Below are 12,943 nucleotides of genomic sequence, written 5' to 3' on the forward strand. Positions count from 1 at the left end.
ACTTCGCCTCGCGCCGCCGCCCGCTTCGTCTCTGGCCGCCGCCGGCAGCTACCAGCGCGCCGGAGCTCGCCATCTCCACCGCAGGGTCGCCGCTCCCGGCACGAGGTCGCCACGCCCGGGGCCCTTCCTCGCCGCCGCGCCGATCCCGATCTGGAAACAATAACGGTTGACCTAATTTTGCCCCGTTCCAGTATTTTTATGCATATTTCATCGCATCATAACTCTGCATCCGTTGCTCCGTTTTGGGCGTGTAGCATGTCAAATTGTTCGTCTCGACGAGTACTTCATTTCATTTCATTGCACCATGTTCATTTGAGCTCATCTTGATGCCCTAAATGCTGTTGCAAAAGTGCTAGTTTATATTAGTTTCAGATTCTTATCAGTAATTGGACATTTGTCATTTTTGCCATGATTGTTGTGTGCCTCCTATGAACTTGAGCCCTACATGGGATTTGAAGTATGTCATGCCATCTTTACAGGGGTGTATGTCATGTATTTTTTGTGATCTTTGTGGTGACTAGCACAAGCATGCAAAGTAGCTCTCGTAATGCTGCTGATTTCAGGGCCTTAGAAATCTTCTAAGTCTTTTCCCTGATTATATTTTTATGCAATGTGTTCTTGTTGCTATAGAGTGATCCATGCCTCTTTTGAGCATGATCAGTAAGGATGTTTTTGGAGATAATGTTATGCTCTATCCATCCATGTCTTTGTTTGCAATTATGGAGTATCCTAGCTTGAGTCAATCGAGCTCTACTTTTTCTATAAAATGTTCCTGGCAGATTGTTTACATGTTAAGCAATTTTGTCGAGCTTGTCAACTCGGATGCTGAAGGCCAAGCAATTATGGAGCTTACGTCAACTCGGAGAACTTTGCAGGCAAGATGATCATACCCTCGAAATCACTTCTATCTTTGCTTGCTAGATGCTCGCTCTATTACTATGCCTATGCTATGATACCTACCACTTGCTTTATCTTGCCTCCCATATTGCCATGTCAAACCTCTAACCCACATTGTCCTAGCAAACCGTTGTTTGGCTATGTTACCGCTTTGCTCAGCCCCTCTTATAGCGTTGCTAGTTGCAGGTGAAGTTTGGAGTTTGTTCCTTGTTGGAACATGTTTATTGTGGGGATACCACTATTATATCTTGTCTATTTTAATGCATATATACACTTGGTAAAGGGTGGCAGGATCGCCCTTATGCCTGGTGTTTTGTTCCACTCTTGCCGCCCTAGTTTCCGTCATACCGGTGTTATGTTCCTTGATTTTGCGTTCCTTACACGGTTGGGTTATAATGGGAACCCCTTGACAGTTCGCCTTAAATAAAACTCCTCCAGCAAGGCCAACCTTGGTTTTACCATTTGCCAGCTAGCCTTTTCCCTTGGGTTTCGCGAACTCAAGGGTCATCTTTATTTTAAACCCCCCTGGGCCAATGCTCCTCTGAGTGTTGGTCCGAAATGGGCAGCCTGCGGGGCCACCTCGAAGCAACTCGAGGATTGGTTTTACTCATAGCTTGACCTATTCGGTGTGCCCTGAGAACGAGATACGTGCGACTCCTATCAGGATTTGTCGGCACATCGGGCGGCTTTGCTGGTTTAGTTTTACCATTGCCGAGATGTCTTGTAACCGGGGTTTCGAGTCTGATTGGATTGTCTTGGGAGAAGGAATATCCTTCGTTGACCGTGAGAGCTTGTGATGGGCTAAGTTGGGACACCCCTGTAGGGATTTGAACTTTCAAAAGCCGTGCCCGCGGTTATGGGCAGATGGGAATTTGTTAATGTTCGGTTGTAGATAACCTGAAATTTAACTTAATTAAAATGAATCAACAGAGTGTGTGGCCGTGATGGTCTCTTTCCGGCGGAGTCCGGAAAGAGAACACGGTCTCGTGTTATGCTTGAACGTAGGTTGTTATAGGATCACTTCTTGATCATAGTTTATCGATCGTGCCTTTGCCTTCTCTTCTCGCTCTCTTTTGCGTATGTTAGCCATCATATATGCTAGTGCTTGCTGCAGCTCCACCTCATACCTTTACCCCTACCTATATGCTTAAATAGTCTTGATCGCGAGGGTGTGAGATTGCTGAGTCCCCATGACTCACAGATTACTTCCAAAAGAAGATGCAGGGATCGATGATACTATTCCAGAATATGCGACTGAGCTCAAGTGGAAGTTCGATGAGGACTCACGTCGATACTACGTTTCCTTTTCAAACGATCAGTAGTGAAGCCCAGTTGGGGCGATCGGGGACTTTGTTGCATTTGGGGTTATCTTTATTTTGGTTCCGTAGTCGGACCTTGATTGTATCTGGATGAATGTAATGTTAATTATGCTTTTGTGTGAAGTGGCGATTGTAAGCCAACTATGCATCTCTTTCCTTATTCAGTATATGGGTTGTGTAAAGATTACCCCAGTTGCGACATTGCCTTCAATGCGGTTATGCCTCTAAGTCGTGCTCCGACACGTGGGAGATATAGCCGCATCGAGGGTGTTACAACACCGTTGGCATCGGGGGTGAAATCTTCGTGGAGATCGAGATGAACAACAACACGGCGCCAGAGCCCCGCCTCCCCACGATCGCCGATAGGCCATCAACGACGCCCATCGGCTGGTTGTTGCCCACCCTTAGCCAGGTAACCTTTGGGCTGGCCGACGGGTTTGTCGACCACACCCAAAGGCTGAGAGTGGTAGCGTCCTCGCGTCTGGTGTGTTTGGTGATGGCAATGTCGAAGTAGTGCATAAAGGTGTTGAGGCCAAGCACCTGCTCAGCGACAGTGTTGTTCCAGGCGTTCAAGAGAATGTTCTCGATGTAGAGGTGGACCTGGTGGTACACGTCGACATGTCAAGGCCATCTCTGAAGAACCTATTGGGGAGCACGGCGACGAGGTCACAGTTATGCGGGTGCTGGAACGTGGCTAGGAAGTTCCCTAGAAAGTGGGACACCACCTTGATGCGATTGTTAGCAAACTTAGTTTAGATTAATTGTTCCCAAAATTTCGGGCCACTAATTTTTTTGACCTTACCAAAAAGAGAGAGAAAAGGCTTAAAATGTGACGTTAGATTATTAGACATGACAAATTGAACATTTTTTTATGAAAATTTATATTGACCCGAGGATGACAAATTTAGTTTGTAAGGACGACTGGTAAAAATGAACTGAGGTGGATTTGCCACGCTCGGCAACCAAACTTGCATATCCGACGAACACAATTTACCATGAAAAACGTTCAATTTGTCATGCCTAAACATTTGGTTTCCGCTCGATATCCGGGTCCAAAGAGAGTGATGCATGGATAGTTTGCCAAAACTTCGGCATGCCTTAGACAACTTTATTTCGTTTTTCTTGCCGATGGTGATACAGGAGTATCATCCAAAACATGAGCTACCCAGCTGTAGCAAAATGCATCCTTAGATTGGGTAAAAAAAAAGGGCCATATTTACTAGTCGAGGAAAAAGATTTATAGGCCGGGACTGTGGACGTTAAAAGTTACGAGTTCAACAACGTAAATAAAAAGAAAAAGGGAAAAAAATTGCCCTCCATTGCCGGGATGGTATGCTAACCGGGCTGGACGACGATGGACAGCGATGACGATTCCCACAGTAACTATATATTCATCTCCGGTGTTGTGTTTGCTTACCAACTTTTCGAGCTTAACTTAATCAACATTTTTACTGGAATAATATATCGATTACCTGTCCGACCAAACGGATCCAAATCACAGAACAGTTTCCGCGAACTGGCCTCTTGTATTCTTGCGCTTGTTTTGCCGCCGTCGTGTTCGCCGTAGTGAAGCCATCCCGTACATGTAAACATGGCCTTGTGGCCTTGTCTCCCGCCGTGGTCGCCGCCGCAGACCGCGAAACTCGTGCAGAGGAAACAGCCGGCGACGCCACGCATGCATGTACGTGGCCCCGCACAGCAGCGCAGGCACGTAAAAAGGTCGCCGTACGTGCCGGCCGCGTGCGCGCGCGATGACGGTAGTAGAGAAAAACCAGCGGCAAGCAGCCAAGCAGCGCCGTGCCGAGGGCGAGGGGGTCCGGCTCCGGCAACGGCCGAGAGGGGGGCACACTCGCACGCGGGCACACAGTGAAACTGACCACGCATGCGCGGGAGGAACCCGCGACCGCCGGCTGCTCGCTCGTCCCGTCGATCGCCAGCGCACCTGGCATTTTCCCGGTCCCTGCCTTGCTGCCGCCTCCGTCAGCGTCACGTCCTGCTCCAGGGTGTCGCCGTAGCCCGGGCTCCCGTTCACTGTTGACTGCTGAGGGCCGGTACGTGTGCACTGTTGAACGTCGAGTCTCTCTCTTTCTTTTTCGCGACAGATTGAGCATTGAGCTATGAGAGCTAGTAGTAGATATCCCAACTGGCCTGTACCGTGCTCTCATCATTGCCCATGATCGATCGATCGACCGATCTGCTCGCTAACTGTTTGTAAAGTGCAGGCCAAAAGCGAGAGCTCAGCTCCGAGCGTTCGCCAGTTTTCAGCTTAACATATCACGGAAACGGAGCTCGCGTAGAGATAGAGGGAGGGCGTGTTCAAACCAAAAAGTCCAGAATCAACACCGCCCGAAGAAGAAGAAAGAAGAGGAAAACACGGGTCAATTCACATGTATCTTTCTCGTAGTCGTAGTAGTACCATCAAAGGGATCAAAAGGAGCATCGACTGAAAGAAACTCTGTTCAATCAAGAAGAAGAAAAGCAAAAGAAATGGCGGGGCAACTTTAAGAAATTTGAAGCAGACTGCCGATCCAAAGCAGAGTATCTTGGACAGTATGGAGCATGACACACATGGGTTTGGGTTAAGCACTTATGCATAAGCCCATCTTGAGTATTGTAATTAACGATGCCAGGCACGAGCTCTGATGGCCTTCTGGATTTCACTTCGTCTCGTACGGTTTCTCTTCTCCTTGCCAGCGTCTCTGTGTCAGTGGGATTTCGTTTCCACGGTTCTCAAGGCGGGTCCGGTCCCCTGCTCGCCGTTGCAGATTCTCGGCGAGGAAGAGTGGTCTTTACTCTAGAGATGTTCGTTCGTAGTACTAACCTACTACGTCGACGATTACACTAGGTTAGGCACAATCCCAAGCTCTAACCCCTAGGGCAATGATCAGTAGTTATCATGAGAGAGGACGCGTCCTGCTGGCGTGTTCCTCCCAAGCAACACGGCAACATGCTACTCCTACTCGCTTCAGAGTTTCATCGACCGAATAGTGTTTCTTGTGCACCTGTTGATTCCGTCTACGCAGATTTGCAGCAAAAAAGGTAGAGGCTAGTCCGTCCTTGCAACACCGTTCGGTAAAAGCGAAGCAAGAGGAGTATTGGGGGCTGCCAGACCAAGGCGTGCATGCGATGAAAAGTCTTCTCTCCGGTGCAAAACCAAACGCCGAGATAGATTACGCTCCGCTTCCACAGGCCAGACCGCCGGATAGAGGTCGAGGTTAGGGGTGAAAACAAAAGCAGCTGCAGGCTGCAGCGCCCGAGAGGATAGCAGTGAACGAGTAAACGTCGAAAGGAGGAGTAAATCGGACAGGACACCAGCAGACCGGAGTCCCAGACCACTCTGACTCACTCAGACTGACCGCTGCCCGTGGCCCGCACACTGCGGCGAAGGAGAAAGAGAAAGAGAGAGAGAGAGAGAGAGAGGCTCCTCGCAAGAACCGACGGGGACTGGACAGCGTGGTGTGGTAAAAGAAAGAAGTGCACAAGTGTACAGCCACCAAGGAAGAGAGAAGAACCAGAAGTAGCAGAGGGGGAAGGGAGAGCGCGGAGTGGGGCAGCGGAGGAGAGGCCCGGAAGCAAGGGTACAAGGGGAGAGGAACAAGGAGATTCAGAGCGGGGAGGAGGGAGAGAGGCTGCCATGCCATGCGCCCGTGCCATGATGGCCGGGGTGGCATCATCGTAGGCGGTTAAAGGGGGGACACCGCTCGTCGTTCTCTCGCCCGTCCGGAAAGAAGCTGCCGGCCCTGCTTTGCTGCTGCTGCTCTCTTTCTCTTTTCCTTCCCCAGTCCCCTTCCTTCCTTCCTTCCTTCCTTCCTTCGGTGGCCGCTTTTCGCTCCGTCTTTTCCCCGTCGGCTTTGGGGTGGGGGGAAAGAAATGATGCGAGGTTCCGTCCATGCCTGCCTAGATGCTGCGGCTGCTCCTCTTTAGTAGTAGTAGTACTACTGCCTGCGGTTTGAGCTGCGGTGGCGGGGGAGGGACGGAGCTCCTCCCGGTGATTCGCTCGGTGCCTCTGATAGTCTCTGATGTCCTGAGGTGTTGAGGGCTTGAGGCGGCTCTGCTCAAGTTTCGCTCGGTGGTTCCTGGGGAGCTGGTGATTTGGTGGAGGATTGGGGGCGTCTGCGCGTGGCCGGAGCTTGAGGAGGATTTGTGGTGCCGGATTGGAGAGCAGGAGAGGTATGTGTCACATTCTCACGCTCCTCGTTATTTTCCTTTTGCTGCGTGTTAACCTGGCTGAAATTGGTCTCCCTGAGTCGCCAACTGCGGAAGATTTTAGGTGGATTTGGTATTTTTATACGGTGGCTTTGTTTCAATTTGCTCAAGATTGAGCATCCCTGCAGCCTGACTCTAGAAATGTTTGGAGTTTGTCTGGTAGTCCATGCGTGTTTGCTCATGAATCTTCAGAGCATTTGCTGGCGGTTCAGATTTCTGTCTGGGCTTCAGAGCCCGGTCTGAATTTGTACTAGCTTTCAGATGAAAAAACAGAGAGATCTAGGTGTGAACTATGAACTAGGAGCTGTACTCACACTGCACATAAAGAAGATGCTGTAAACTGTCTTGGTGAATTTGTTCCAATTTGCTCAAGATTGAGCAACCATGTAGTCAGGTTCTATAAATGTTTAGACTCTAGAGTTGGTCTCGTAGTTTGATTATGAAATTTCCGAGCATTTGCTGCTGGTTCGAATTTCTTTCTGGGCTTGAGAGATGGATCCCAAGTTTGCACCACTTTCGTAATGAAGAAGAGTGTGAACTATGTACTTGGAGGTACACTCACTGCTCATTGAGAGAGATACTGTAAACTGTCTGCTCTTTACTTCTTGATAAAATCTTCTCTTTCTTACTTACAGAGCAAAACATATACACTATTAGTTCCAGCTTCAGTTCATCAGTCTAACTCCTGCGTGTTACTTATTCTCAGGAATACGAACTAGTGCTGGTTCAGTAGCTGCCTCCAAGGGTCACTGGTCATAAGCTTCCTACATAATATGGCAGACTTCAAGGTTGGAAGCCTTGATGCCCGAGCAACAAAGTTCAGAACCGTCCCAATTGCTGTTACCCCGGAAGGGTTCTGGTGCTGCCCATCACAGACCGTGCTCCAGAAGACAGTGAAGAACCAAAACCAGCAGACAAGGCCCAAAGTGGGTGCATCCCCTCCTGCGTCAAAGGCCTCCTCGGTCCAGAGGGCGCCGACTATCTCGTCGGAGAGGAGAACACATTCGACTCCAACAAGGTCCAGAGCTAATTCAGACGAGCAAAGATGCCCGGCGGCGGCGGACAATGCCACGTCCAATCCACCGAAGGCGGCGAGCGAGAGGCTACCGAAGCAGCATAAGATATCTGTTGGTTTTGGTCAGATTGAGATGAGTGACTTGAGAGTTGTGCTGTATGGCAAGGATGGTGTTGCTGTAAAGATGAGTGTGCACAAGAACATCCTTGCTGAAAATAGCACCTTCTTTGCCGATAAGCTGTCAAGGCAATCTCCAGTGTCCAGCATAGAAGTGCCTGATTGTGAAGATGTGGAGATTTATGTTGAGACTGTTGGCTTGATGTACTGCAATGATGTCAAGCAGAGGTTGATCAAGAAAAGTGTTCCACGCGTACTTCGGATCTTGAAGGTTTACCCAACGTTAACTCTGCATCTCCTTTTCTCAGTTTGATTAACTCTATAGTTTAATAATTAGCTAGTATAGATGTAGAAACGGTAAAAAGCCGAGCCTTCTGCTTTTGTTAGAGATAAGAAAGTTAGAATTGACATGTGCTGGTGCTTTAAGTTTTCTTTCTGGTGCTTTAAGTTAGTGCAATATTTTTCCTTAATATGGGGGCCTTTTTTTCCTTCACCGAAATGCTTTCAAATCTAGAAGCTTGTCATGTGTAGGGAAATCTAGTACTTAAATAAAAGTTAACTTTTAACTTGGTATGTCTACCTAAGGAAGCAACATATAATTATGAACCACCACTAGCCATTTTTTAAGTGTAACGAGTACTATATCCATGTCTGTTGCGTGTTGTTATATCAAAGGAATATTTTCTTCTATATAAATATTGCATTGTCACTTAATCCATGATAGTAAGTCAGCAAAGACGGCACAGCCCATGACTGATAATGCATCTTGCTTGCATGTACCGATTGGTGCAGATTGAGATAATCATACCAATCAGGCCCATGCTTCCATGCACATTGGCCATTCCTTAGCAACATGGTGCCTCAATTAGGATGAATGACCAACTTAGAATCTTCAGAACAAATGCACCTTTTTTTTCAACTTCTGTTTGCTGTTCGCTATGTAATTTAGTTCCTTCTATACTGTACAGGTTGCAGAACATTTGGGTTTCCGAGCATGTGTTCTGTCATGCTTGAATTACTTGGAAGCGGTCCCTTGGGCCGGGGAAGAAGAGGAGAATGTGGTCTCATCTGTTCGGCATCTTCAGACCGAGGATTACGGTGTCACCCCAATACTGAAGAGGGTATGCTCTGACCTAACGAGCCCACCAAATGACACGTTTGTGCGTATCATAGAACTAGTTTTGAAAAGCAGTGATGACAGAGGGAGGCGCGAGATGAAGTCCTTGGTGCTCAAGCTTCTCAAGGAGAGCAGCAGCAGCTGTGCCAGTAGCTCTGCTGACCTATGTGTTGAGACCCTCTACAGCTATTGCCAGAATTGCCTGGAGTCTCTGCTGACCCTGTTTCAACAAGCATCTGACAGTGGTTTCTCTGAGCAGTCTTTGGAGCTTAAGGAACCGGTTCTTCGGCAGATTACTCTCGAAGCGGATAATCTGTTATGGTTAACCGAGATTTTGGCTGGCAGGAATGCTGCAGAAGAATTTGCAGGCTTGTGGTCTAACCAACGTGAGCTGGCTGGGCTTCATTCCAAGCTACCGACCAAGTCGCGCCACCTTGTGAGCTGCGTCACTGCCAGGCTCTTTGTGGCGATTGGGAAAGGCGAAATGCTCCCGTCCAAGGACACCAGGCAGCTCCTCCTGGATGTCTGGCTGCAGCCTCTCATGGATGACTACAACTGGCTGCAGCACGGTTGCAGGTCGTTCGACCGGACCGTCGTCGAGGAAGGGATCGGGTCGACCATCCTGACGCTGCCGCTGGAGGATCAGCAGACGATACTGCTCTCGTGGCTCGGGAGCTTCCTCAAGGTTGGGAACAGCTGCCCCAACCTGCAGAAGGCCTTTGAGGTGTGGTGGAGGAGGACCTTTGTGCGGCCTTACGTCGAACAGCAGGGGAGCCGGTCGCAGTCGGGTCGGAGTTGAGATCTCCGGTGGCTTGCGCAGGGAAGCTATCGCGCGCCGTTTCGTAAGTAGAACATCGCTGAAAAAGGGTTTAGTCGTATAAGTTGATTTGTGTGAGGCTTGAGAATATGTTTGTGCGCTGTGCTTTGTGGTGCTTCTTCGGGTCTTCGCTGATACGTCAAGTTCTCTGAATTCTGGCTTACCGAATGTCTTGTCTGATGTGCTGCTTATTTACCACGAGACATCAGTTTGTTGCATTGCGTTTTGTTACCACAGACATTGTGCGGTAGTGGTGACACTGTATTATTGCGGCTCACCTGTAGAAACTGCATGCTTGTGATGCAATTGTAAATATTTTGCTGGGATGTAGGAGTACGTACTATTGTGATATTATTATCTGAGATTTGGGAGAGTTGAGTATATTGAATCTTGCTTCAACGACATGCTTGCCTGGGATTCTAGAAATGTTGAGGCTTCCTTTGGTTTGTAGGGTTTTTGTAGAAATTCTATAGGATAGAATTTGCAAAGGAAAAATTTCTTTAAAACCCTTTGGTTTGTAGGAATGGATTCCTATTCCTATGTAGGATAGGAATTAATCCTTCACATTTTGGAGGAAAAAAAACATTAGCCTAGACTCAATGGAAAAAATCCTATTCTATGCATCAAATGGTATCTCATTTTTTATAGGAATTGACATACACGTCATCTCACTTCTTATAATTTTCCTATCTTTATCTTTACCTAATATAATAATTGTGGAGCCCCCGATTCAATCGTACACTAATCATGCACGCAAACGTGTACGATCAAGATCAGGGACTCACGGGAAGATATCACAACACAACTCTACAAATAAAATAAGTCATACAAGCATCATAATACAAGCCAGGGGCCTCGAGGGCTCGAATACAAGTGCTCGATCATAGACGAGTCAGCGGAAGCAACAATATCTGAGTACAGACATAAGTTAAACAAGTTGCCATAAGATGGCTAACACAAACTGGGATACAGATCGAAAGAGGCGCAGGCCTCCTGCCTGGGATCCTCCTAACTACTCCAGGTCGTCGTCAGCGGGCAGCACGTAGTAGTAGGCACCTCCGGTGTAGTAGGGGTCGTCGTCGACGGTGGCGTCTGGCTCCTGGACTCCAGCATCTGGTTGCGACAACCAGAAAGAAAGGAAAAGGGGAGAAAAGGGGGAGAAAGCAACCGTGAGTACTCATCCAAAGTACTCGCAAGCAAGGAACTACACTACATATGCATGGGTATATGTGTAAAGGGCCATATCAGTGGACTGAACTGCAGAATGCCAGAATAAGAGGGGGATAGCTAGTCTTATCGAAGACTACGCTTCTGGCAGCCTCCGTCTTGCAGCATGTAGAAGAGAGTAGATTGAAGTCCTCCAAGTAGCATCTCCAAGTAACATCTCCAAAATAGCATCTCATAGCATAATCCTACCCGGCGATCCTCTCCTCGTCGCCCTGCGGAAAAGCGATCACCGGGTTATCTGTGGAACTTGGAAGGGTGTGTTTTATTAAGTATCCGGTTCTAGTTGTCATAAGGTCAAGGTACAACTCCAAGTCGTCCTGTTACCGAAGATCACGGCTATTCGAATAGATTAACTTCCCTGCAGGGGTGCACCACATGGCCCAACACGCTCGATCCCATTTGGCCGGACACACTTTCCTGGGTCATGCCCGGCCTCGGAAGATCAACACGTCGCAGCCCCACCTAGGCTCAACAGAGAGGCCAACACGCCGGTCTAAACCTAAGCGCACAGGGGTCTGGGCCCATCGCCCATAGCACACCTGCACGTTGCGTACGCGGCCGAAAGCGGAACTAGCCCCCTTAATACAAGAGCATGCTTACGTTCCAATCCGGCGCGCGCCGCTCCGTCGCTGACGTCTGAAATGCTTCGGCTGATACCACGACGTCGGGATACCCATAACTACTCCCGCGTAGATGGTTAGTGCGTATAGGCCAGTAGCCAGACTCAGATCAAATACCAAGATCTCGTTAAGCGTGTTAAGTATCCGCGAACGCCGAACAGGGCCAGGCCCACCTGTCTCCTAGGTGGTCTCAACCTGCCCTGCCGCTCCGCCACAAAGTAACAGTCGGGGGCCGTCGGGAACCCAGGCCCACCTCTACCGGGATGGAGCCACCTGTCCTTTCAGCCCCCTCGTCAGAATCACTTGCGGGTACTCAATGAGCTGACCCGACTTTAGTCACCATCTGTATAGTATGTATGTATGTATAGTATATACCCGTGATCACCTCCCAAGTGATCACGGCCCGATAGTATAGCAAGGCAGACTGACAAGAATGTAGGGCCAATGATGATAAACTAGCATCCTATACTAAGCATTTAGGATTGCAGGTAAGGTATCAACAGATATAGCGACAATGTCAGGCTATGCATCAGAATAGGATTAACGAAAGCAGTAACATACTACACTACTCTAATGCAAGCAGTATATAGGAGAATAGGCGATATCTGGTGATCAAGGGAGGGGCTTGCCTGGTTGCTCTGGCAAGAGAGAGGGTCGTCAACTCTGTAGTCGAACTGGTCAACAGCAGCGTCGGTCTCGTAGTCTACCGGAGAGAAAAGGGGGGAGAAACAGTAAATACAGTGCAAACATAAGCAAGACAACACAAGACACGATAAAGAGCGAAGCTAGTTGTGTCCTAACGCAGTATGAGGTGATGCCGGCGAAGGGGGAAAACATCCGGAAAAGTATTCCCGGTGTTCCGTGTTTTCGGGCAGAGGAGCTGGAGGGGGAAAGTTGCGAGTTTGATATGTTAGGGGTGTGTGGCGGACGAACGGGTTGCGTATCCGGAATCGTCTCGTCGTTCTGAGCAACTTTCATGTTGAAAATATTTTAATCCGAGTTACGGATTAAAAGATATGATTTTCTAAAGATTTTATTAATTTCTGGAATTTACTTAATTATTTAATTAATTCGGAAAATGGATTTATGACGTCGGCATGATGCCATGCTGACGTTAGCAGTCAACAGGGTTGACTAGGTCAACCCTGACATGTGGGTCCCGCTGTCATTGACTAAGATTAACTAAAACAGATTAATTAGTTTAATTAGTGATTAGGTTAATCTAATCAGGATTAATTAACTTAATTAATTGCTTAATTAATTAATTAATATTTTAATTATTTTAATTATTATTTATTTATTTATTTTATTTATTTTATATATTATTTTTAATAAATCCTCTTTTAAAATTTTCGTTCTCAGGGGCGTGGGGCCCCTTTGTCATAGGCAGGGGGCTTAACAGGCACTGGGTTTCGGGCGCAGGGGCATGGCCACGAGCGCCCGGTGGAACGAGCACGGCCGCTGGCCTCGGACGAAACCAGCGGCGCGGCGGGGGCCGGTCCAGCCAGCGGCGGTGAAGCAGGCTGGGCGAGGCGAGGCGCCGGACCGGGCGACGACAGCGAGACCGGCGAGGGTCGGAGCCCCAAGGCGGCAAGCAGCGGGGGGGGC

General features: G+C 48.5%; 1 protein-coding gene across 1 annotated transcript; it reads left to right on the top strand.

Moving 5' to 3' along the window:
* Positions 1–7,204: 7,204 nt before the first annotated feature.
* LOC123105157 (BTB/POZ domain-containing protein At3g50780) lies at positions 7,205–9,890 on the top strand (the record flags this gene model as incomplete). The annotated part of the gene is given in 2 exon segments (XM_044527161.1): positions 7,205–7,825; positions 8,523–9,890. Coding segments are annotated over 2 exon segments (1,569 nt in total), but the record flags the coding sequence as incomplete, so codon positions are not given.
* Between the last annotated feature and the right edge of the window lie 3,053 nt (positions 9,891–12,943).

The sequence above is a fragment of the Triticum aestivum genome, chromosome 5A (assembly GCF_018294505.1).
Source record: "Triticum aestivum cultivar Chinese Spring chromosome 5A, IWGSC CS RefSeq v2.1, whole genome shotgun sequence".
Classification (NCBI taxonomy): domain Eukaryota; kingdom Viridiplantae; phylum Streptophyta; class Magnoliopsida; order Poales; family Poaceae; genus Triticum; species Triticum aestivum.